Source organism: Carcharodon carcharias, chromosome 1, assembly GCF_017639515.1.
Source record: "Carcharodon carcharias isolate sCarCar2 chromosome 1, sCarCar2.pri, whole genome shotgun sequence".
Classification (NCBI taxonomy): Eukaryota; Metazoa; Chordata; class Chondrichthyes; order Lamniformes; family Lamnidae; genus Carcharodon; species Carcharodon carcharias.
The window spans coordinates 168,626,278-168,653,667 of NC_054467.1; the positions used below are offsets into that span (position 1 = coordinate 168,626,278).

Sequence of the window (27,390 nt, forward strand, 5' to 3'; positions counted from 1 at the left end):
TTGACGTTCAGTGCCATTACCACCACTGAATCTCCCACTATCAACATCCTGTGGGTTACTATTGACCAGAAACTGAACTGGCTATATAAATACAAGAGCAGGTCAGAGGCTAGGAATCGTGTGATGAGTAACTCACCTCCTGACTCGCCAAAGCCTGTCCATCATCTACAAGGCACAAGTCAGGCGTGTGATGGAATACTCCTCACTTGCCTGGATGAGTGCAGCTCCCACAACACTCAAGAGGCTTGACATCATCCAGGACAAAGCAGCTCGCTTGATTGGCACCACATCCACAAACGTTCATTCACTCTACCACCGACGCACAATAGCAGCAGTGTGTACCATCTACAAGATGCTCTGCACGAATTCACCAAGCCTCCTTTGACAGCACCTTCCAAACCCATGACCGGCTAACGCCTAAACGGACAAAGGCAACAGATAGATGGGAACACCACCACCTGGAAGCTCCACTCCAAGTCACTCACCATCCTGACTTGGAAATATATCACTGTTCCTTCACTGTCATGGTCAAAACCCTGGAACTCCTTTTCTAACAGCACTGTGGGTGTACCTACACCACAAAAACTGCAGCCGTTCAAGAAGGCAGCTCACCATCACCTTCTCAAGGGCACCCAGGGATGGGCAATAAATGCTGGCCCAGCCAGTGAAGCCCACATCCCATGAATGAATAATAAAAAAAAATCCAATTAACTGGCAGCAAGCAGAGCCTGAATGTGTCCTGTTTTAAAGCTGGACTAAAACTCTCCTCCTAACCCAAACAGCAACTTTTAGTTAAATGCTTAATTAAAGAAAGAATAGACTTTAGATAGAAATTAACCCTTATATCAAATTAACCCTTTAAACTCCCTCACTCACCAAACTCCAACTGAAGCACTGAAATGCAGTCTAAGACAGCACTCAGTGCAGACCTTTTGCGATTTGGAATCAAATACCCTGCCACACTCTGAGGTATACTGTTTGGATTTTGAAATGCATTCAGTTTTACATGTCCTATCTGGCTTTCCGTAGTCAGGTGACCTCTGCCACACGGCATCTCTCTAAACAGATATCTTGAGATCAGTTCAATAACTACTTATGATGAGGAAGCATTGCCATCTTTAAACATGAAACATGGTGTCAGCAAGTGGAGCTAAAATAGAGAATTGAACCCCTGTGAATGCTGTATGGAAGACACTGAGAACCCATGCACTCAGAAATGTTGAAATCTGCTTAAAGCTGCTGAAAAAGGGCAAGGAAAAGCAAACAAACCAAAGGCTGCAAGTAAAATATGGCTGCAGAGAAGACATAGCTCAGAAAAGCACACAGAAACATTCAAATCTGCTAAATGTTGTTGAAAGAGGACAAGGAAAAGCAATGAACTGAAGGCTGCAAGTAAAATACTGGGTAAGTGAAAATCACATAAAACTTTCCAATACCAGCTCCTGTTGAATTGAAAGGCGACACATGGAAAAACTGGTAGTTTTTCCACTTGCAGTGGCAAAACTATGAGATTGCAACAGACTTAATTAAGAAGCGGAAACCAATAAGAGTAGCCAGACTTCTAACACTGCTGGGAAGGGACTACTACAAAGTGTACACCAATCCAAATCTAACCAATGAACAAAGAAAAAAAGATGGCAAAGATTTTGAAAGCCTTGAATGAACACAATAATCCCTGAGTGAATGTCACGTATGAATGCTATGTATTCAACAGTAGAGCTCAAGGTGAAAGGAAACCATTGAACACTATGTGACTGAAATAACACAGCCTGCAGAATCCTTTGAATTCGGTCAGCTAAAAGATGATCTGATTAAAAATAGATTAGTCTTAGGCATATGAGACCCCTCGCTGTGATCAGGGCTATTGAAAGATGAGAAATTGACACTCAAGAAATTGATAGACGTGTAGAAATGCAGAAGTTGTAAAACATCAGCTAGAGCACATGTATGGCAGAGCAGACCAGGAGATATGTTATGCTGAGAGAATTTCCAGACCGAAAGAGCAGAGCAGTCACAGACAAAAGGCAAGATGCAAATACTGCAGAGGACATTACTGCAGAGGACATCATACAAAGGAAAAGAAGAATTGTCCAGCATGGGGAAAACAATGTTTTAACTGCAAGAAGCAGAATCATTTCGCACACAAGTGTTCAGTGAGAAAAAAGCAAAACAAGCCTATACAAATGGCCACTGGAGAGATATCAGCAGAAGAGTCTGATGAAGAACTATGCACAATGCAACAGGTTGGTTCTGTCACGTCTACAAAGGATAAATGGGTTGTGACTGTTACAATCTCGACCGCAGGAGAGTATCAAATGAACAACAAATGTTAGAAAGTCACTGGTGCATCATGCAACATAATGACCTCCACAGGCCTGTGCGAAAGGGCACAACATGGCGATCCAAAAATGAAACCCTCGAAAGTGAGGTACTCATACCAAGTGGACAAGTTAGTCTGCGAGCTCAATGCAATGGCAAGAAGGAAGATGTGGAGTTCCAGGCCACCCCTGGCCATGAGCAATGATGCTCAGATGCAACGACCACCCATCTCAGCTGAAGCAAGTCTAGAACTTGGACTGGTAACCATGAACGTGCCAACAAGAAAGGACAGCAAAAGACTCCAGAGAAATGGTAGCAACAGACTGCAGAGAGAGGGTAAAAAATGACCCCAGAGAGAGGGCAATAGAAAACTTCAGAGAGAGGGAAACAAGCAACTCCATTGCAAGAGAGGTAAAAGACCCCAGAAAGAGGGAGACAATATTCAAGTAAACCACAAGATGGTTGCCGACCATATCAATGTGATGAAATGCATGAGCCAAAAGGAAAATGTTCACATCAGAACTGAATAGGAAGATTTGAAGCACAAGATTTAAGCTGAGTAAATACTGTTGAAAACATACAATAAGCTGAAGTCTTCAATGAACTAAGCTATGTGTGATCTGAACAAACAAATTTCAGAGATGACACAAAGGTACCAAGAAGAAATACTGACCCTCAATTGCACAGTTAGCAAAACAAAGTGGGAATTGGACAACATCAATCAGTTGTCCAACCAGGCAAAATGGCAGACAGAAAAGGCATGCAAAGAAGTTGCGACCCTAAATGACTCCTTGAAGAATCAATATGTAGCCATGGAAAAACCTGGAAAGCTAAAAAGGACGTTAAAAATTTGAGTCTTCCGGATTCAATGAGAAACATAAGCCCAACATGATCTGGAGGCCATCAACCCAGCAGAGACTGACTAGTCGAACAAGCTGTTGTTAATGCATGAGGGCAATGGGTGTATAGTGGGTAACTTGGGTAACTCACAGTTACACATGATTGTGCATGCAAATTTGAGTTTTGTTCGATAAGAAAAGTTTAGGATAGGAAATGTTTTTATCTTTGTTTGGTATGAAAAGGGGGAGGTTTGGGTTTTGAAGTATAATCAGTTCTACATGTCCTATCTGCTTTACATAGTCAGATGACCTCTGCCATGAGGCAGTCTCTGTAAGCAGACATCTTGAGATCAGTTCAGTAAAGACTTACAATGAGAAAACACTGAGGAAGCACTGCTGTCTTTAACAATGAAACAGAGACAGTGATGAAGCCTTGGGAAACACTTAAAATAACTTCTTCTTTAAGGATTCTTTTGTTCTGCTGAGCTCTGCTGAAAGGGAAATACCTTTTGTGCAGTTAATTTCTCAGTGGTGTTGGCGATGATCATTTGACTGCTTGACCCAATAACAATAACCTCAAAATAGCTTCTTAAAGCTAGCTAAATCCAAGAAATATCTCAACTTAAGGATGTGTGTAAATTTACCAACTGCCTTCTGCATGCAGTTTATGGTAGATGGAAGTAACTCTAGGGTCCCTCCACACGAAGACTGGGGCCATGAAAACATGTCATTTGCACTTCAGATGAAGCTCCTGCATAGAATAGCTTGTTCTACGTGTTGCTTTTAGGATTTTGAGCTATAAAAACACCTTCATAGTTCTTTTGTGGAGTTCTGACCTTTGGTAACATTAGTCATACCTGTTACATTGTGTGTGGGAGCTGGGGGGAGGGTTCAGGAACTGTGTAGCATAAATCTGTATAAAGGCCGCCCTGAATGGTTTAGTTTTTCATTGTGCAGCTGTGTGTTTTACCTTTAGTCTCACTTTTAATCATACAACCAGATGTAGGTATGTTTTGATTGAAAACAAATAAAGGAACCTATTTGGCCAAATTAAGATTATGTTCTATATAGTCTGGAAAATTGTTCCACATGTTCCTTGGTTCTGATACAATTTTTGACCCTATCTATCACGTCTGGAGATTATGCGGAAGTTAGTGGATTGAGTCTTCTGTGGTATAGTATTCCCAAGCCACAAAATTAATGAAATTCAGTACCATCGTCATAAAGTAATTGAGAATCACAATTTTAAAAATGTTGGCACAACTTGACTTTACTAACCATCTTAATAAACTGATAGAAGAAATAAACATTGAAGTGTAACATAATAATGCTTATTGAGTAAATTGAAATACATAATTTATGTTTAAATGAAAATTAGTCAATTTAATATTACAGTTAGAATAATGGACTGAGTGAGTGGTCTGTAATCTAGTGGAGTTTTTAGACCATTTTGTAAAATGCATGAGAGAGTCTTGAGTGGTTTTGAAGATTATTTGAACTATACAGATTGCAACCTTAAATTCACTTGCCGGTGCCTACAATAACAACAACTTGCATTTATATAGCGCCTTCAATGTAGTAAAATGTCCTAAGTGATGAGCCACATAAAAAGATACTGGGACAGCTGCAAAATGTTTGGCCAAAGAGATAAGATTTAAGGAGTGTCTTAAACTAGGAAAGAGCGGTAGAGAGGCGGAAAGGTTTGAGAGGGATATTCAGAACTGAAGGCACAGCTGCCAATGGTGAAGCAATTAAAATCAGGAATGAGCAAGAGGCCAGAATTGGGTTGCAGATACCTTGGAGAGTTGTAGGGCTGGAGATAGGGAGCAGCAAAGCCACAGAGAGATTTGAAACCAAGGATGAAAATTTTAAAATCGAGATCTTGCTTACATTGGGAACCAAAGCAGGTCAGCGAGCATAGGGGTGATGGGCAAACAGGACTTGCTGTAAGTTCAGGCATAGGCAGTCAAGTTTTGGGTGAACTCAACTTTCCAGAAGGTGGAAAATGGGAGGCCAGCTAGAAGTTTGTTGCAAAGGTCAAGGCTGAAGCTAACAAAGGCATGGATGAGGGTTTTGAAAGCAGATGAGCTGAGGCAAGGGCTGAGTCAGGCAATATGACATGATGATATTAGCTGTGGAAATAAGTGAAAGGTTCTTAGTGATGACACGGATACATAGTCAGAAGAACATCTCAGGGACAAATATAATGCTAAGATTGTGAAAAGTTTGATTCAGCTTTAGATCATTAACAGGGAGAAGGATGGAGTCAGTAGCCAAGGAAGGAGATTCCCTTGTAGAGACCAAAGGCAATGGGATGAATTATCCAGACCACTCAAGGGGCAGGAAAGCAGGTGAATGGAATTGGGTACTGTGTCATCAGCAATGTGCCCGCTGCTTGCCCACTCACTGACCCACCCCTGCCCCACCATGATTTTATAAGCAGCAGGGGAAGCGTTGGGTGGCTCACTTGCCTTTGGCCCAACTGAGGCCCGTAAGTGGGCCTCTCAACCTCCAGCCCCTACATTCCTCATGGCCCTCCTCCCCGAACTCCAAACACTTACAAAGTTCTGATCCATCACAGCTCACCCCCTCATTGCTCAAGTGCAGTACCGCCACCATTCCCGCTGATGCTAGAAAGCTGCTGGCCTCTGATTGGCCGGCAACTCTCTGAGGCAGGGGTTCTAATCCCTGAGAGATGGAGATATCATTTCCAGCCCTTTAATGGCAAAGAGGTAACTTTGCGGTTGCCGGAAGAGAAGCCATTGCAGGTGATTGGCTATGACTAGTTAACAATGGAACTAGGTGAGAACAGTCCCAGCCAGTTGATCTCGTATTTTCTTTATGGGACCCTTTATTTGTTTTTAATGTTATGAATTGCAGCTTCTGTTTGTTACATTAATCAAATAATTCTTGTTTCGTACTGATGTGCATTGTGACATGAACAAGAGTACCTTGGTCAACTTTGTGACTTTGTTACTGCAACAGTAGTTTATCTCAGTATTATTCCTTATGCATTGCTATGGTTTTGAATACTTCTGCAGCAATAAATAAGAACAAGATGAAAGGAAATATCCTTCAAATGTAAATGTGTGTTCTTTTAGAAATTTGCTAGATGGATAATTAAGATTTTTTTGGGATAGATCATTTTCTCACTTTGTAAAATTTTTCATTTTGCAACAGTTCTGGACGTGGAACTTGCCTGGACAATGAACCACCAAAACGTGATTTTCTTTATCCAACAATAGCGCCAGGCCAGGTGTATGATGCTGATGAACAATGTCGGTTCCAGTATGGTACCACATCACGCCAGTGTAAATATGGGGTAAGACATCTGATTCCTAACATTATTCAGTTGCACATGTGTTTGAGCAATCCTCTAACATTGTTATGCACACTCCCCCGCCTTATGTTCCATATTGTAAATAGTGAAACCCATTTTCCTTTGCACTTTTGTGATTTTATTTAAATAATTATGATGCGCTGACTATTTCATTAACTTACTGTTAATATATGAGAGGAAACACACAATATATGAGACACACACAACACAAGCCATGCACCATTCCTGAGATGAGATGGTGCAGTCAACTTGCTGCCAAGTTTCTGTCAATGCTGTACTTGAGTCAAATACTAACGGGTACCCAAGAGCCCCTTGGACTAGACCTCATCTATTTTCCCACCCCTGATGTGGATAAGAAACACCTGAGCTATGCTTGATATCTTCATCCACAACATGGTCAAAGCTGGGAACACACCATGTGGGATATCAAGCACCAGCTCGTATCCCATCATCCTCAAATGTCCAAGATTTTTATTTTCAAACCTATGAAGATGGCTGGACATCTGACCCTATAAAGACCAGAATATGCTTTTATGTTAACGTTTGTTTATTGTTAGTAGATTGTTTCTACATAAGTCTCAATATTAAAATGGGCAGTGTTAAAGTAACATTCTTCAGAAAACCAATGACTGTGTATGGAAGAGGGAGTGCAGAGAACTATTAAGGTTTCACAGAACTGATCTTTTCTGTACACTTGATGCCTTCCCACATGCTAAGATTCTATAATTTTACAATGTAGTGGATAATTCATATTCTATTGCCTAACACATCATAATGTTTTCTCCTGCTCATTTCATGCATTACGCTGATCAAAATTAAATAGATAAAATATTGAAACATAGAACTGATGGTTCCATCAACTTTGAGCATACACATCTTTTCAGCTAAGCTTTTGATCATCATTCCTAATCTCTGCCCACTTGCTTTGGCATTCTTTCCCCTTGTTTCCCCCTGGACAGCAAATGGTGACATTTTATTCTGCGTTAAAGATGGTATATAAAGACAAGTTATTGCCAAATAGATTAAATCACCACATGTTTTCTGTACTGCATTTCAAAGATTGCAGAACACAGATACATCTTCAATCACAAAGGGTGGAATCTTCCGTTCTGGAGTCTATCTCCAGTGGCGGGTGGGAGAGTCGGTGTGATTCCAGCCAGGCAGTGGGATGGCTGAACACACGTGATCTTCCACCATTCAGCTCATTAATTATACACCCATGAGGAGCACAGTGAATCTCATGGTGGGGCAAACAGGAAGTTGCCCAGCTTCATTACCTCATGTGGTCAAAGGTCCTGGTGCCATATTTAAATGGCACCCAGACAGCCATTCATTCAATGCAGGTCAGTAGCTCTGTACTATTCCTGTAGAGTCCTTGCAGCTGCAGCTCCAACTGGAGAAGCTGGCAGATGTGAGAAACCACATCCCGGGACATCAAGGTGCCTCCGGTGTTGCATTTCACGCATTTCTAGGTAGGAACACTGCCTACAATACATTATGGTCAGGCCAGTGCTCGCCATTACATTGGACCCTGTTTGCCAGCATCTTGATCTTCCTGATGCACCGCTGTCTCTTGCTGCTTAGGCCCTTTTTCCCCATGGCCCGTTGCCACCTGCGATGGGCCCTCCTTGTCCTCACCTAGATAAAAGCCATTACCAAGGTAGGGTCACCTGCAGCCTGCATCATCAACACTTCAGTGGATGTGTGAATGAATTGAAGTGATAAATTTAGTGAGCATGTCCTTTACAGATTTCCCTCCATCTCAAAGCCAGCAGACTAGTGCTAAGCCCTTTCGCCTGGCCCCCATCTAGATATGGCATCCTCACCCCACCCCTTCCAGGTGAAGGATATCCTGGAGGACCAGAGATTAGTGTTCCTCCCAATCATACATAACTTGCATTGAACCATTGCTCTTAGATCAGGGTGATGAGAGCCATGTGCAAGAAGCCTCCCTCTGACACTATTCCATTTGCCTCGACCACCATCAAAAGTCTATAGCGAGACCATTGCCTTGGCAGCATTGAAAGACTAAACACATAAGCCCTTGTCAGCTATGACCATTCACTTGGGAGGATGGAGGTTTGGAGTTGTGAGTTTGCTGCCAATCACCAGCTGTGCACCTTGGAGACATCCACCTCCCTCCCTCCCTTCATTCCCTGCCTCTGACAGCAGCCGATGGTAAGTTGCACAGAAGGAACGTCAGCTCCTGACCTTGCTGGGATCTTGATGTTATGAGACCCAGGAGTTGGAAACAAATCTGCTGCAATGCAGGCTTCACCACTGAGAGGGGAACACAACTGAGCATGGTTCACATCCAGTTACGTCATAATTATTAGGGTATCTCTTTAGTCAGCCACTTGTGCTGACCTTGAACTCCAACCACGCAAAAGACTATTCCCCCACCTTGAGTGATCTCAATGACTGACTAACTGCATTGTCAAGGGCAGATTGGAAAAATGGTGCACATCACTTTCCAGACTCAGTCCACCATCTTCTGTGTACCTGCTGTCACCCACCAACTTTCCCCCATCACCTTTACCCAGCCAATATCACCATTACTCTCTCCTCTGTCACCGTGGAACCTGCCCCTGTTATCCTGGACCCTATCAAGATCCATCTCCACATGCCTTCCGCCCCCCCTCAGAGCCATAACTCGTTACCCTCCCCTCCCATTGTCTGGGCTACCTGCCTACTCCCCCCGATGAGAGCTTCCCCTACCAGACTCTCACTCTGATCCTGCCACTGTATTTCACCCCACACCCCCTTCTGACTGTGACTGTTCCCTCTTATCACCAATACCCTGAGTTTACTCCCTAGAACCCCATAGTCGACACCACAAACTCTGCTCTCTAAGACACTCCACCCCACCTTCCCCAACACTCTTCCCCCAGTTCCCCATATAGTCTACACCCCAATCCCTCAGATGTTCTCTCTCCATCCTTGGACACTCTCCCCCTCCACCTTCCCCGGACACTCTCCCCATTTCCCAGGACAATCTCCCCTCAGCCCCCCTTTCCCATTTAGCTTGCCAAGGTCCCCAAGAAGGCAAAAGCAGCATCTATGAACCTCAAAGTCATGGAAGAGGTGAAGCTTGCACCTATACAGTCATAAAACTAAAGCTTCTAATTTCTGACTGACTCAATTTGGAGGGCAAACTTAATTCCAGCAAGGTGGCCTTTTAATGAGTGGACATGTAATGTATACAAATGGAGTCAGGAGAACAAAATTCAAAGAGTTTATCCCGCCGTCGGGAAACAAATTTATGCCTCATGCTAAATTGGTTGCCCCCATTGTCTGGCAGGTTCAGAGGATTCTATCTAAAGTTTCTCACAGTACAATTATGAAAATATATTCTCTAGCAGAGCTGAACTCTCCTCTCATCAGCTGTCAGTGCAACATCAGTTGGTGGGGGGGGTTCAGGAGCGGGTGCTTGCAGTCACGCCTCCGATCGGCACCCACAATCAGGGGCACGTCACCATATTATGTGGGCGAACCAATTAAGGCCCGCCCAGTGTGACGTCCGGCAGGAAGCACTATGCGCTCCCTATGCAGGTGGGAGGGGATTCCCTGAGCCGAGAGTGCGCTCTTTCACGCTTGCGCGCAAAAGAGCACACTCATCTCCCTGAGGCTAAGTGCTGCCTCAGGGAGATCGGTGCCAAATTTAAAAATGGTCAATGTACAAAAGTAAAATTTCCGTGACATGTCCATCACTTTTAATCAAACTTTTATTAAATTTTTTAAAACTCTCATGAAAACTCATCCCACCCGTGGGTGACGTTTCATGCTCTTTCTGAAGCCTGCCAGGGCTCCCGGCCTGTCCGCCAACCTTAAGATTGGACGGGCAGGTCCTTTAATTACTTGAATTAGTTTTTAAATGGCTTCAATAGGCCATGGACAGGTCTGATTCGGCTGCGCCCCCGCTGACCTGAAAATTGAAATAACGCAGGGTGACTTTGGGAGTTCCATCCGACCTCATCCCGCATCATTTTACGTGTCGGCAAGCGGGCCCCGCCCCCCGCTCGCCAACCTCAATATCCTGGCCATTGTAACTTGCATTCATTCTGCTGTCATTTCTTACTCCCTTCTGACCCAAAGGGGAGGTACTGTCATTTTGAGCACCCATAACAGCAATCGTTTGTGCTCTGAATTTCCCTCATTCCCTGGGCCTAACCTGCACACAGTCGACAGCTAAGCATGTGCAGGCTGATGATCCTTCTGCTTTTCTTTCCTTGTTTAGAAATATTTGAACTCTGCTTGATACCTCACAATAATAGAGAAATTTTCTGGCTGCAGTCTTACTATGTAAAGAATCAAGGTCAGACATCAGCAATCTACCATCCTACAGCACAGCAAGTTGGATTTCTAATGTGTGCCACCCCATGCTTTCCCTTTCATTGTGTACTTTTTCTTTAGACAATGCTTTTGTACTTGAGAAATGTGCAGCTGCTTACTTGTCAGTTGGTATTGGTGCAAGTGATTTGGCTGCATATTCGTATCTTCTAATCGATGAGCTGGCAAATTGTTCTCACGCAAGCCTTTTCACACTGGGGGATCCACAGCCCCTTGGAATGTTTTGCCAAAGATAATAAATTCTTATAGCTGCTTTGGGAATATTGCTGAATGACATCTTGGCCCACTGTGGAAATTGCTGCTTGACCCTCGAGGCTCATGATCACTCGTCCACCATGTTGTCAAGGAGATGGTATCTAAGTGGATTTGGTCTGCTCTGCTCATAAGTAATGAACAAGAGGAGAAGCAAGAGCTGATATAGCCTTCAACACCATCAGTCTCATCAGCACTCTTATCAGTGCCCTATTAACTTCAGTATAACTCTGGAACCTCAAGCATCATCTACTAAGTTAAACAGAACTCCACCAACTTCCAATTTCATGATAATTCCGGCAATTTTACCACCAATCAACCAACTTCAGCCCACTAACCTCAACCACAGTTTACTAACTTCAGTGATTGTGCACCAACTTCAATAACATTCTACTAACCTAATAAATAAATGAAAACATTGGGAGCAAGATAAATTACAAAAGACAGGAAAAATCATTGCAAGTGCACACAATAAATACCAGATATGGATAATTTTCAAGTCCAATTCTCCACATCTTGACTAAATTGTTGCTTAACATCAGCAACAATTTTCAGATTAAACTTAAAATTCAAAACTTTATGCAAAATATATGTTTAATTGTAGAACTAATTTTTCTACAGAAAAAGTACTTGTGTTACAGGGAGGCTGAGCAATTTTTATAACACAGGAAGGGGGTGGGGTGTGGGGATGAGGAGGTGGAGTGGTGGGGGAGAGCCTCAGAAGCAAAAAAGGTTGAGAACCCCTGTTCAAATGTACTGTGTGACTGAGTTGTAGTATTTTGGTTTGCTGTGTTTCTCTGTCCAATGACATCTCAATCATCATTATAAGATGACAAGAGAAGCACGAAGGCCCATCACCTTTGTGAATGAGGCAAAAATCAGAGGATAAATCTATGACTCTATGCTGTTATAGGTGTTCTTCAAGAAATTGCCTCCCCTTTTGGTCAGGGAATGCTGCATGAGTCAGAGAAACCAATAAAAGGAGAAAGAAATGACAGTAGAATGAAAATTAACGATTATACTGCATTTGTTTATTTTTACAGCAATTCAATTTTTGAGTCTGTAAGAAAGACCAGACTTATTTAATCTATGAATTCAAGTCAATGCAGCTTTTAGGCTTTGGCCACAAGAAATAACTGAAAGCTCAATGATGGCTGCAGGACAACCATAAAAATAAATGTAAAGTTCCAGGTGCTGTGGGACAAATAGTATGATGTTCTACTTAACACTGTAATTAAACTACTGTTGAAGAAATTGCTTGGAGTACATCACATTTAACATAGAATAAAATTTGTTGCTGTAAATGGAATGCTTTTAAGGCTTTTTCACATCGTGAGATAGAAACAGCATGAGCAAAAAAGGACAAAAATGCAACCCTCTCCAACTTCCATATTGAACTATTACACATTAGGAAGCTATATAAAGATGGGCACTTTTCTAGTAAGTGTTTTCTGCAGGGCTGTAAGGAATGTGTGATTTATCCAGACTCCAATTGTACACCATATTAAACACAGTCAAAACAATCGTATTTTGCTAATAATTTTGGTGACATCAGGTTATCAAATTTTTTCATACTTTTGGATATTTTAGCTTATTTACTTGCGACATTTCTGTTGTATTTTATGGGATAATTTCCACCTCTATAGCAGCACTTGATTCTGTCTCACTTCAGCTCCTCTGCTGAAACTCTTTTGTCTTTGTTACCTCTGTTACTTCTAGACTTGACTATTCCAATGCAATTCTGGCTGACCTCCCATCTTCCACCCTCCATAAGCTTAAGGTAATCTAAAATTCTATTGCCTGTATCCTAATTAGCACTAAGTCCCAATCACCCATCACACTGTGTTCGCTGGCTTACATTGACTCCTGGTTAAGTAATGCCTTGATATTCAAATTTGCACCCATAATTTCAAATCCCTCTGTGGCCTTGCCCTTTTCCGTCTATGTAACCTTACCCATTCCTACAGCCCTCTGAGATACCGGTCCTCCTCAATTCTGACCTCTTGTACATCACTGATTTTAAATGCTCCACGATTGGTGACTGTACATTCAGCTGCTGAGGCCCTAAGCTCTGGAATTTCCTCCCGAAATCTCTCCACCTCCCTACCAGTTTCCTCCTTTAAATCGCTGCATACAACCTGCATCTTTGACCAAGCTTTTGGTTATTTGCCTTAATATCTCTTTATGTAGTTTGGTCTTACATTTTACATAGGATTACGTAGGATGTATGGCACAGAAACAAGCCATTTGGCCCAACCAGTTCATGCCAGCGTTTTGTTCCAATCAACCCTCCTTTTGTCTTTCCTGCTCTAAATCTGTCATCATAACCATCTATTCCCTTCTCCCTCATATGTTTGTTTAGCTTCCCCTTAAATTCATGTACTCTATTTGCTTCAACCATTCCCTGTGGTATTGAGTTCCACATTCTCACCACTCTTTGGGAAATGAGAGGAGAGTGCGAGAGGAGGACCCCGAGCCAGGCAATCAACAGCACCTAGAGGAGAGTGCGAGAGGAGGACCCTGGGAGAGGCAGTCAGCAGCACTTAGCACCTAACATCACAGGGGAACCATAAGTTCACTGGTTGGTGAGAAACTATTGTTAGGGAGTGTCATCAAGCAGCTGAGAATTAGAAAAGCACATTCTTTTTAAAAGAAGGGACTACGTACATTTAAGTAAGAAACACAAGCATTAGGGAAATAAAGTTAAGTCGAGGCCAGTTAAAATAAAGTTGCATAAGTCTTCAAAAGTTGACGCAAGGGAAGTAAATTGAAGCCGTGGCAGGACAGCTCGGTCATGTGGAATGCATGTCTTGTAATATGTGGGAAGTCGTGGATGCTACCAGTATCCTAGACAATCATGTGTCCAGGAAGCTGCAGAACATTGAGCTCCAGGTTTTGGAACTCGAGCGAGGCTGAGAGCTATGTGGATAGCACGTTCAGAGAGGCGGTCACACCGCAGGCCCGAAGCCTGGAGGCAGAAAGGGAATGGATGACCACCAGGCAGTCCAAGAGAACCATACAAGACTGCAGGAGTCCCCTGGGTCTCGCTTACCAATTGGTTTTCCGATTTTGATACCAGTGGGGTACTGGTTTCTCAGAGGAGTGCAGTCAGTGCCAAGTTTGTGGTACCACAAGCAACTCTGCTGTACAGGAGGGGAGAAAGGAGAGGGAAAGACCAATACAAACAGGGAATTCGTTCACTCAGGGAACAGACAGGCGTTCCTGTGGCCGTAGACGTGACTCCACGATGGTATGTTGCCTCCCTGGTGCCAGGGTGAGGGATGTCACAGAGTAGCTGTAGGACATTCTTCTGGGACAGGGTGATGAGCCAGAGGTCGTGGTCCACGCTGGTACCAATGACTTAGGTAAGAAAGGGGATGAGGTCCTGAAAGCAGACCTTAGGGAGCTAGGAAGGAGATTGAAAAGCAGGACCTCTAAGGCAGTCATCGCAGGGTTGCTTCCAGCCCCACCTGCAAGTGAATATAGAAGTAGGGGGATTGAGCGATTGAACACGTGGCTGGAAAGCTGGTGTAGGAGGGAGAGCATCAGATTTCTGAGGCATTGGGACTGGTTCTGGGAAAGGTGGAACTTGTACAAGCCGGATGGTGTACACCTGAACAGGACTGGGATGAATACCCTCGCAGGGAGATTTGCTAGTACTGCTGTGGGAGATGGGGGAGGGGATGATTTAAACTAGATTGGCGGGGAATGGGAACCTGAGGACAAATTCAGAGCAGGGAACAGGAGATGGAGTGACTGAAAGATAGAAGAAGCACAGGTTAAAAAATGTACAGCACGGGAATTTGACAATGTTTAAAGATATATATGTAAATGCAAGAAGCATAGTAAATAAAACCAATGAGCTGAGGGCACAGATGGACACATGGCAGCAGGATATCATCGCTATAATGGAAACTTAGCTTGAGGAGGGGCAAAAATGGCAGTTCAACATCCCTGGATATAGAGTTTTCAGGCAGGATAGGGAGGGGAATAAAATAGGTGGAGACGTAGCATTATTGGTTTAAGAATCAATTATAGCTGTGTGAAAGGATGGAATACTAAATGAAGCATCAAATGAGGTCATATGGGTTGAGCATAGAAATAAAAAAGGGACAGCCACACTGCTAGGAGTGTACTATAGGCCCCCAAACAGTAGAAGGGAGTTAGAAGAGCAAATATGTGGATAGATTCTGAGTGCAAAAATAATAGGGCAGTAATTATTGGGGACTTCAACTGCCCTAATATCAACTGGGATACAAACAGTGTGAAGGACATAGAGGGCACAAAGTTCTGGGACTGCATTCAAGAGAACATTTTTAACCAGTATGCAACAAGCCCCATGAGAGGGGAGGAAATTTTAGATTTAGTCTTAGGAAATGAATCTGGGCAAGTGGATGAAGTAGCAGTGGGGAACCATTTTGGAGATACTGATCATAATACAGTTAGATTTAGCATCATTATGGAAAAGGAAAAAGATAGAACAGGAGTAAAAGTTCTAAATTATGGGAAGACAAATTTTACAAAGCTGAGAGGTGAGCTGGCGAGAGTGGACTGGATACAGCTATTAGAAGGGAAAACTGTCAAATTAGTGGGAGGCATTCAAAGATGAGATTCTACAGGCACAGTGCAGATATGTCCCCGCAAAGAAAAAGGATGGTACTGTCTAATCTAGAGCCTCCGGTTATCCAGAAACATACAGGGTAAGATAAAGCAGAAAAAGAAAGCTTATGACAGTCACAAAAGACATAATACTGTAGAAAGCCTAGAGGAGTATAGAAAGTACAGCGGTGAAGTAGAAGTGGAAATTAGGAAAGCAAAGAGAGGATACGAAAAATATTGGTGGGCAAAATCAAAGAAAATCCTAAGATGCTTTACCTGTCCATTAAGAGCAAAAGAATAACTAAGGATAAGGTAGGGCCTATCAGAGATGTATATGATAACTTGTGAGTTGATGCAGAAGATGTGGGCAGGGTTCTCAATGAATACTTTGTCTCTGTCTTCATTAAGAAGAGGGATTATGCAGACATTCTAGTTAAAGAGGAGGAGTGTGAAGTAGATACAATAAGCACAGTGAGAGAGGAAGTAATGGAGGGACTGGCATCTTTGAAGGTGGATAGATCACCAGCGCCAGATGGATTGTTAAAGGCTGTTAAAGGAAGCCAGGGAGGAAATAGCAGATGCTCTGAGGGTCATTTTCCAACCCTCACTAGATATAGGTGAGGTCCCAGAGGATTGGAGGTCTGCGAACATTGTACCATTATTTAAAAAGGGTGCGAGTGATAGGCCAGAATATTATTGGCCGGTCAGTCTGACTTAAGTGGTGGGAAAATTATTAGAAACAATTCTGAGAGACGAGATAAACTGTCACTTAGAAAGGTACAGATTGATCAGGGATAGTCAGCATGGTTTTGTTAGGGGAGGTCGTGTGTTACTAACTTAATAGAATTTTTTGAGGAAGTAACAAGGAGGGTTGTTGAGGGTAGTGCAGTGGATGTTGTCTACACGGATTTCAGCAAGGCATTTAATAAGGTCCCATATGTCAGTCTGGTCAGGAAAGTGAGATCTTATGGGATACAGGGGAAGATGGCAGGTTGGATCCAAAATTGGCTCAGTGACAGGAAACAAAGGATAATGATCGATGGATGTTTTTACGAATGGAAAACAGTTTCGGGTGGAGTTGTAGAGGGCTCAATGTTGGGCTCTTTGCTGTTTCTTGTATATATTAATGATTTAAGCTTAAATGTGGGAGGCATGATTGGAAAATTTACAGATGACACACAAATTGGCCATGTAGTTCATAATTAAGAGGATAGCTGTCGACTCCATAATGGTTTCAATGGTTTGAGTGAGTAGGTGGAGAAGCAGCAAATGGAATTCAGTCGGGAAAAGTGTGAGGTAATGCATGAGGGCAAGCAAAGCAAGGGAATGCTCAATAAATGGGAAGTTATTGATAGGGATTGAGGAAGTGAGAGACCTTGGCGTGCATGTCTACAGGTCCTTGAAGGTGGCAGTACAAGTACACGTGGCGGTCAAGAAAGCATATGGAATGCTTTCCTTTATTGGGCGAGGTATTGAATACAAAAGCAGGATGATGGAACTGTATAAAATGCTGGTTAGGCCACAGCTGGAACTTTGTGTACAGTTCTGGTCACCACATTACAGGAAGGACATAATTGCTCTGGAGAGAGTGCAGAGGAAATTTACAAGAATGTTGCCAGGGCTTGAAAATTTCAGCTATGAGGAGAGATTGGATCGGCTAGGGTTGTTTTCCTTAGAACTAAGGCTAAGGGGGTGACCTAATTAAGGTTTACAAAATTGGAGGATTCTAGATAGGATAGACAGGAAGGACTTTTTTCCCGAGCTGAGGGGTCAGTTACCAGGGGGCATAGATTTAAGGTGATTGGTAGAAAGATTAGAGGGGATATGAGGAAAATCTTTTTCACCCAGAGGGTGGTGGGCATCTGGAATTCACTCTCTGAGTTGGTGGTTGAGGCTGAAATGCTCAACTCATTTAAAAGGTACCTGGATCTGCATCTGAAGCTCTGTAACCTACAAGGCTACGGACCAGGTGCAGGAAAGTGAGATTAAAGTGAGCAGCTAGTTTCTTTTTTCTCCTTTTTGGCTGGCGCAGATATGATGGGCTGAATGGCCTCTTTCTGCACCTAAATGGTTCAATGGTTAAGTGGCTTCTGAATTCCCTATTGGATTTCTTGGTAGCTATCTTATATTGAGGGCCTCTAGTTTTGCCCTTCATCACAAGAGGAAATATTCTCCCTGTATTCACTCTATCAAAACATTTCATAATTTTAAAAACCTCTCCTAGACCAGCACTCAGCCTTCTCTCAAGAGACCAGAGACCAAGCCTGTCAGTCCTTTCCAGATATGTACGCTCACGAATTTCTGGTTTCATCCTTGCAAATCTTGCCTGCGCCCTCTCCAGTGCACCTATATCCGTTTTTTAATATGGTGACCAAAACTGCACACAATGTTCTTTCAGTATTGTTTAACCATGGTTTGATATATACTTTGTTTCATAATGCCACTGTGCACCCCCTCGGGATGTTTTGCTGTTAAATATGTTACTGAACCTCAGCGAATTGTATTGTTTTTGCTTCATCGACAAATATGCTGTTGACATAATGCTAATTCTAGAAAAGGACGGTGAAATATACACTTTTCTCAAAAAAGTGGTGTGGAAATCTTACTATGATTTTTTAAAAATTGCACAATAAGGTCAGTTGCTGCTATCATGAGCTGTTTTTACAGTGTGTGGTGACCACATTGCTGTCCCACGATAAATGTTGGTTGCAATCTTAATTTTAATTTTCAAAATAATCTTTGAACTCACAGCCGGTAGGGACATGCTGCCATGTCTGCTTTCACAGAGTGCTGGCATCCTGACATCAGCAACAAGTGAAGTTGTGTTGTCTGAAACATCCAGGGACTCATTCCGTAGCCCTTTTGATTGGGTTTTGGCTGCAGGCACCAAGTGTCTCAGAAGCTATGCATCCAGTGAGAGATTCAGATAATTTAAAATCAATGGTAGAATAGTGGTATCAGTAAACAGGAGGCCGGTAATTTCCTCCTTGGGCACAAACTGAATGTTGCACCAAAATTGTACTCAATGTTGCAACTATTTTGCCAATGTTGAGTTGTGCCCAAGTATTCCTCCAATCTGATTAGAGCAGGCCCAGACATAAAATGGGCACATATGGACAAAAATCAGTGTAAAAGATTGGGACCCAAGGAAATGCCAAACCTACATCAGTACATTTCTTCTTTGAGATTTAAAATTTAAAAAAATCGGGAGGGTGTGACTGCAAGTGAAGCAGGTGTGGGGACGGGGTGGGGGGTTGGTGGGGGGGGGCGGTTGGAGTAAGTGATTGAGGAGCCTTGGCCCCTGCAACAGTTACAAGGTTCTTGCAAGCTTGGTGGATGAGAGCAGGACTGCAGGGAGGATAAGCCAACTGACCACAGCACCGTGGTACAGGGAGCCATTCAAGTGTGGGGAGGAAATAGGAATGCAGTAGTGGTAGGGGACAGTATAATTAGGGGGACAAATCGTGTTCTCTGCAGCCGTAAGTATGAGTCCCGAAGGTTGTGTTACCTGCCCGGTGCCAGGGTTAAGGACATCTCCTCAGGGCTGGAGAAGAACTTGGAGTGGGAGGGGAGGGAGCCAGTTGTCGTCGTCTACATTGGTACCAACGACATTGATAGGACTAGAAAGGAGGTTCTGCTGAAAAAAGTTGAACAGTTAGGAGCTAAATTAGAAAGAAGAACCTCCAAGGTAATAATCTTGATATTATTACCTGAGCCACGGGCAAACGGGCATAGCGTGAATCAATTCAAGGATTTAAATGTGTGGCTCAAAGATTGTTGTGGGAGGGATGGGTTTCAGTTCACGGGGTACTGGCACCAGTACTGGAGTAGAAGAGAGGTGTTCTGTTGCGATGGGCTTCACTTGAACCATGCTGGGACTAGTGACCTGGCGAATCAAATAACTTGGGCTGTCAAGAGGGCTTTACACTAAATAGCGGGAAGGGTGGGTGAGTTCTGGAGCGGGGCTATGAAGGCTTAAAAAGCAAAAGGATATGGTAGCATTGCAGAGCAACAATTTAGGTAATGATACCCAGAGTGTGACAGGAAGGGACAGAGTGTATAAACATAAAGGAAAACAGCAAATAGGATCAAAAAGGGGAAAAAATGGGAAAAAGGCAAAATGATTGGCTCTTTACTTAAATGCACGTAGTATTCAGAACAAAATAAATGAATAATGGCACAAATAGAGGTTGATGGTTGGCTTATCCCCTTTCTAGACATTAAAGGTATGATCTTATGGCCATTACGGATATGTGGTTACAAGGAGATCAAAGCTGGGAACTAAATATTCAGGGGTATGTGACTTTTCGAAAGGAGAGGCAGTAAGGAAAAGGTGGTGGGATAGCTTTGTTAGTGCGAGATGGAATAAATACAAAAGCAAGAAATGATCTTGGATCGGCAGATGTAGAATCCATATGGCTGGAGTTTAGAAATAACAAGTCTATAGGCCCTCTAACAGTAGCCATACTGTAGGACAGAGAATAAATCAGGAGATAATGGGGGCATGTAAAAAATTGCATTAATCATGGGTGACTTTAATCTTCATGTAGATTGGGAAAATCACATTGGCAGAGGTAGCCATTAGCAAGAATTCATAGAGTGTATTGAGGACAGTTTCCTAGAACAATATGTTGCGGATCCAGCCAGGGATTAGGCTATTTTGGATCTGGTAATGTGTAATGAAGCAGGTTTAATAAATGATCTCAGAGTAAAGGAACCCCTAGGAAACAGTGTCCATAACATGGTATAATTTAGCATTCAGTTTCAGAGTGAGAAACGTGGGTTGGAAACAGCTGTGCTAAACTTAAATAAGGGTAATTACAAAGGAATGAGGGAAGATTTGACTGGAGTGGACTGGGAAAGGAGTTTAGCAGAAAAGACAATGGCAGACGTTTAAGAAAATAGTTCATGACTCACAACAAAGATATATCCCAATGAGGAAGAAGGATTCTAGGAAGGGGATAAACCAACCATGGTTAACTAAGAAGTTAAGGATAGTATCAAATTGAAAGAAAAAAACATACAATGTTTTAGTGGTAAACCACAGGATTAGGAAAGTTTTAAAAACCAACAAAAGAGGACCAAAAAAATAAAGAGGGAAAAAATAAACTTGGGTGAGAGTCAACCAGCAAGTAATATAAAATTGGACAGTAAGAGCTTCTTTAATTATATAAAAAGGAAGAGAGAGGCCAAAGTGAACATAGGCCCCTTAGAGAATGAGGCTGGGGAAATAATAATGGGGAACCAGTAGACAGCAGAGGAGTTGAATAAATGCTTTGCATCAGTCTTCAAGGTAGAAGATGTTAATAGGATTCCAAAAATACTAAATAATCAAGGGGTAAAAGTGGGGGGGAGGAGATAAATACCATAACTATCACTAGAGAAAAAGTACTAGGGAAGCTAATGGGGCTGCAGGCTGATAAGTCCCCTGGACCTGATGGTTGCATCCTAGGCTATTAAAGGAAGTAACTACACAAATTGTGGATGCACTGGTAGTAATCTTCCAAGAATCCTTAGATTCTGGAAAAGTCCCAGAAGATTGGAAAACTGACAAAAAACAGGCAACTATAGGCCAGTTAGCTTAACATCAGTCATTGGGAAAATGTTAGTCTATTATAAAGGATGTAATAGCAGAGCATTTAGGAATGCATAATATGATCAAGTTGAGTTGGCATGGTTTCATGAAGGGGAAATCATGTCTGACAATTTTATTAGAATTCCTTGAGGAGGTAACAAGCAGGATAGATAAGAGGGAACTTGTAGATGTAACATATTTGGATTTCCAAAAGGCATTTGATAAGGTACCGACAAACGGCTACTTAATAAGATAAAAACCCATGGTGTTGGAGGTAGTATATTAGCATGGATAGAGGGTTGCCTAACTAATAGTTGACAGAGGGAAGAATTTTCCCCCCAAGTTGGGGGGGAAGTTCAGGGGCGGGCACGCCTCCGATTGGCACCCCCGATTGGGGGCGCTCCATCATTTTATGTGGGAGGGTCAATTAATGTGTAATGAAGCAGGTTTAATAAATGATCTCAGAGTAAAGGAACCCCTAGGAAACAGTGTCCATAACATGGTATAATTTAGCATTCAGTTTCAGAGTGAGAAACGTGGGTCGGAAATGTGACGTCCACCAGGAAGCGCTATACGCTCTCTTTGTAGGCGAGGAGGGGATTCCCTAAGCCAAGAGTGCACTCATTCGCTCATGCGCGCAAAAGAGTGCACTCATCTCCCTGAGGCTAAGTGCTGCCTCAGGGAGAGAGGCACCAAATTCAAAAATGTGAAATATAGAAAAATAGAGTTTCCCTGACTTGTCTCCTCATGTGACAGTGTCATATGAGTTGGGACATGTCCATCGCTTTTAATTAAATTTTGATTAAATTTTTTAAAAATTTAAATGAAACCTCATCCTGCCAGTGGATGAGGTTTCATGCTTTAACTGATGCCTGCCAGGGCTCACAACGTGCCCGCCAACCTTAAGGTTGGACGGGCAGGTCCTTTAAGTACTTCAATTAGTTTTTAAATGGCCTCAATAGGTCATTGACAGGTCAGCGGGCTTACAGCTGATTCCGCTGCGCCCCCGCCAACCTGAAAATTGAAATGACGCGGGGTGACGTCGGGAGTTCTGCCCTGCCCCCCCACTCGCCGAACTCAATATCCTACCCAGGGAGTTGGAATAAGGGGGGCATTTTCAGGATGGCAACTTGTAACTAGTGGAGTGCCACAGGGATCAGTGCTGGGGCCACAATTATTTATAATATATTAATGACTTAGATGAGGGAAGTGAATGTACTATCACCAAGTTTGCGGATTACACAAAAATAGGTAGGAAGGCAATCGGTGAGGATGATACAAAGAGGGATATAGACAGGTTAAGTAAATGGACAAAAACTTGACAGATGGAATATAATATGGGAAAATGTGAGGTTATGCACTTTGGTAGGAAGAATAGAGAAGCTGAATATTATTTAAAAGGAGAAAGAGTGCAGAAAGCTACAACACAGAGGGATTTGGGAGTCCTCATGCATATATCCCCCAAAAAGCTAACATACATGTTCAGCAGGTAATAGGGAAGGCAAATGGAATTTTGGCCTCTATTTCAAAGGGAATGGAGTATAAAATAGGGAAGTCTTGCTAAAACTATACAAGGCACTAATTAGACCACACATAGAATACTGTGAACAGTTTTGGTCCCCTTATCTAAGGAAAGATATACTGGCATTGGAGGCAGTCCAGAGAAGGTTTTACTAGATTGACCCTGGGTATGGAGGGATTTTCTTATGAGGAAAGGTTAAGTAGGTTGGGCCTGTACTTACTGGAGTTTAGAAGAATGAGAGGTGATCTTTTTGAAACATAAAAGATTCTTAGGGGGCTTGATGGGGTAGATGCTGAGAGGTTGTTTCCCATTGTGGGAGAGTCTAGGATCAGAGGGCATAATCTCAGAGTAAGGGGTCGCCCATTTAAAACAGAGATGAGGAGGAATATCCTCTCTCACAAGGTAGTGAATCTGAGGAATCCTTTACCGCAGAGGGCTGTAGATGCTGGGTCGTTAAGTATATTCAAGGTTGAGATAGACAGATTTTTAATCTGTAAGGGAATCAAGGGTTATGGGGAAATGGCAGGAAAGTAGAGCCGAGGATTATCAGATCAGCCCTAATTTCATTGAATGGTGGAGCAGACACGATGGATCGAATGGCCTATTTTTGCTCCTACCTCTAATGGTCTTATGGTCTAAAGCCACTTTAATGCGCTATCCCCATATCTCTTAATGTCGTTACTCTCCAGAAGTCTATCTATTTCTGTCTTGAACATGTTCAATCATTGCACTTCTGCAGCCCTCTGGGGCTGAGAATTCCAAAGATTCACTGTCCTGTAAGTGAAAAAATTCATCCTCATCTCAGTCTTAAATGACCTGCTCCTTATCCGGAGACTATGTCCTCTGAATCTAGACTCACCAGCCAGGGCAAACATTTTACCTACATCCATCCTGTCATGTACTGCGTGAATTATGTAAGTTTGAATAAGATCACCTCTCATTCTTCAAAACTCTAGAGAATACATGCCCAGTTCCCTCATTCTCTCCTCATAAGACAATCCCACCACCCCAGCGATTAGTCTGTGAACCTCCATTGCACTCCCTCTATGTCAAGTAAACCTTCCTTAGATAAGGAGACCAAAACTGTACACAATACTCCAGGTGTGATCTCACCAAGGATCTGTACAATTCCAGCAAGATATTTTTATTTCTGTACTCAAATCCCCTTGTGACACAGGCCAACATACCATCTGCCTTCCTTATTGAGTGACTCATGAACAAGGACACCCAGGTCCCTTTTGACACCAACACTTCCCAATCTCTCACCATTTAAGAAATATTCTGTCTTTCTGTTTTTTCTGCTAAAGTGGATAACTTCACACTTATTCACATTATATTCCATCTGCCACATTCTTGTCTATTCACGTAGCCCGTCCAAATCTGCTTGAAGCCTCCTTGCATCCTCCTCACAACTCACATTCTCACCTAGTTTTATGTCATCAGCAAATTTGGAAATATTGGTCTCCATATCCAAATCATTTATTTAGATTGTGAACAGCACTGATCTTTGCAGTACCCCAATAGTAACAGCCTTCCATCCTGAGAATGACCCGTTTATTTCTACACTCTGCTTTCTGTCTGTTAACCAATTATCAATCCATACCAGTATATCACCCCCCAATCCTATATGCTCTAATTTTGTTTGCTAACCTCCTCTGTGGGGCCTTATCTGAAAATCCAAAAACACCACATCCATTGGTTCTCCTTTATCAATGATGCAAGTAACATCTTCAAAAAACTCCAACAGGTTTGTTAAGCATGATTTCCCTTTCATAAATCCATGTTGACTCTGCCCAATTTTACCATTACTTTCTGGGTGTCTAGTTATTACATCCTTTATAACAAATTCTAACATTTTCCCTACTACCGGCGTTAAACTAACAGATCTGTAGTCCTCGGTTTTTGCTCTCCCTTCTTAAATCTTTGCTATTTTCCACTCTGCAGGAGCCTTTCTAGGATCCATAGAATTTTGAAAAATAACAATGCATCCACTATCTCTCTAGCCACCTCCTCCAATACCCTGGTTTGACCACCCATTATCCGCAGTACCCGATATTCAGGTCCATGCAGTCAATGGAATTAAATGTGTAGTTCAGGCAGCCGGTGTGATATCACAGATTTTGCGCGACTGCCCTGGTCGACCTTCTACCCTAGGATATTTAAGAACCGCGTGCAGGAAAGATATTAAATTTTTAAGTCACTTATACTTCACCATAAAAGCATCAAATAATGTTGTAAGTTGCAGTGAGGATGCATTTTATAAAAGTACATAAAAAATTGCAACTAAAAGAGCAGTAAATTCATTTTGTTTCCTGCTGTGAATGAAATAAAATCTGAACAATGTTGACACATCTACCCTAAACAAGCGCAACTGTAGTACTCACATTTGAGAGCTGGGATCATGGCTAATTTTGTGGGAGCAGCTTGTTCAGATTGAATGTTTAATAGATGGATGTAAAAGATCGAAGTGACAATCATTATATTTTGGAGTTATGTGTGTAACTCACTTATGTTCAAGATTCCATGACATGTTAAGCCATGTAATTGGTTTGTTTCCAGATTACGAGTGCATTACGAGTGATACTGCGCCATACTGTCAGATTGTGTTGAATTTTGACCCAGAGCTTTGCTAAACATTCTACTGAACTCTGAAGACCGATGACAATTTGTAAATACCATGTCTTGCTGGCTGCTGAATTTAATCTGGCAAGTCCACATTGGTAGTATCACCAGTTAGCATTTTTACAGCTGGTGCACCAGCACAATAAAAATGTGGCTGCTGGTGTTAAAAACTTTATTCTGATCAACTTGCCACTGCATTTTTTCCTAGGAAGTGTGCAGAGAGCTCTGGTGCCTTAGCAAGAGCAATCGATGTGTGACCAACAGCATTCCTGCTGCTGAAGGTACCCTGTGCCAGACAGGAACTATTGAAAAGGGGGTAAGTACCCTTTTAAACTCTGTTTGCTCAGAACTTTCACACAAATGCTGCAAGAGTACGTTAAACCCCATTGTCATAATGAGAAACAGTTGACTGATTCACATGGTTGTAAATGTATTTGCAACAGAGCTCTATTAAGGTTTTCACCCAGGGTGATATTGCTAATCTCAGTTGAAGTACTGACAGTGCTATATATTTGGACTGCTTGTAGTAAAGCATTTCTGTTACATTTAATAAGTTACACATACATGTTAAGAAACAGAAATCAACTAATCAACATCAGATGCCACCAATGCATTTTTAAATCTGATAGGATAAGGATTATAGATCGACCTCAGCAACTGTTTCCACTGGTCTTCATGCACACAATTGAAGAGATAAGCATGTAATATGACAGCCTCTGCACACCAATTTTTACACCACACCAGATTCAATTGTGAATAAAGCTGGAAGTAAAAGTAACAGAGATAGTTTTAAAGTTTCGACACATTGTGATGTGAAAGCAGAATCATGACAACAGGTCAAGCCCATCTCTTAACATTTAAGCTGTGCAAACTGTCTGAGCCAAAACTGAATTTTTCCTTATTTGGAGTTAGAGAAATTTGGATTGTTCCCTTTCTCCTTCAGTAACAATATGGAAAGGTGAAAATGAGGAGGAGACAAAAGCAATATCAGATCAGGCCAAGTTTTAGCTGAATCAAGCCAAGTCAACAATTTCAGGCTCTATATTTGTCCTAATTCTGTCACGATAGTTCCTGCTTGCTTTTTTGAGCTATAAGGACTCTCTACAGTGCAGTGTGCGTTTCAGTGGGCATATAGTGTTATTGAAAGTTTAGTAGTACTTGAACTGTGCCTGGCAGGCAGCTGTCTTTTTGAAAATGATTGAAGCCACTTCACCATAACTAATGATATCGCCAGACCAAGTGTATAAACAAACTGGAAAAAATGCTTTCCCTTCCAATCTTCTCTTCTTGTTCTTCAAATTTGCACATTAGTCATAGTTTCTGTAATATTTTACTGTTTTTGGAAGCAGCACCTCAAATTTTATTTACCTTTTCACAAGGAGGACATGGGTAAACATTGCGCTGGCAGGCTTTGAGAAATGTCAGATAGATCTTGGGATATGAAACTCGGAATGCTTATCAAAGCCTGGAAAATTTATTGAAGAAGTACAAGAAATTTATTAACAATTTTCCAAACAAATTTAATGACAAATGTGATTAAAATGCAAATGTAAGTAAATAAATGGGTTTGTGTACACTGGAGCAAGGAACTGTGTATAGCAAGTTGACTGGAAGAGATGATCTGCATTCTCATGTTTCTGATGGACCTCAAAGTGCAGTGAAACTAAACAGTTTGGTCTAGAAAATTTCTTAGGCTCATTTGCAGGCCTGAAATGGTTGGAATACCAGGGGCTGGATTGTAGAAGCAGTTCAGGATTTGTTCATGTTGCCAGTTTAGTGTCATGATCCCGACCTGAGACATTTTTGGAGAGGCCAGGTTGGCGGGCAGCCAGTTGAGGACAATTAGCCCAATTACTGGGCCTATTAAGGTCCCATTCCTACTCTAGCTGGGATTTCCAGTCAGTAATGTGGGCAAGAGACATCAGCCCAGGCCACATGGCCGGCACATGGGAGGAAAGTGGGAGTTGGCCAT

General features: G+C 42.3%; 1 protein-coding gene across 1 annotated transcript in view; it reads left to right on the top strand.

Annotated features, from left to right (window-relative positions):
• The window catches only part of adamts6 (ADAM metallopeptidase with thrombospondin type 1 motif, 6), a 347,102-nt gene that overhangs the window by 202,807 nt on the left and 116,905 nt on the right, over positions 1-27,390 (top strand). Inside the window, exons 11-12 of the mRNA XM_041191657.1 lie at positions 6,339-6,480; positions 25,627-25,734. Coding sequence (XP_041047591.1) covers positions 6,339-6,480; positions 25,627-25,734 — 250 coding nt within the window. The remainder of the gene's footprint in view (positions 1-6,338; positions 6,481-25,626; positions 25,735-27,390) is intronic.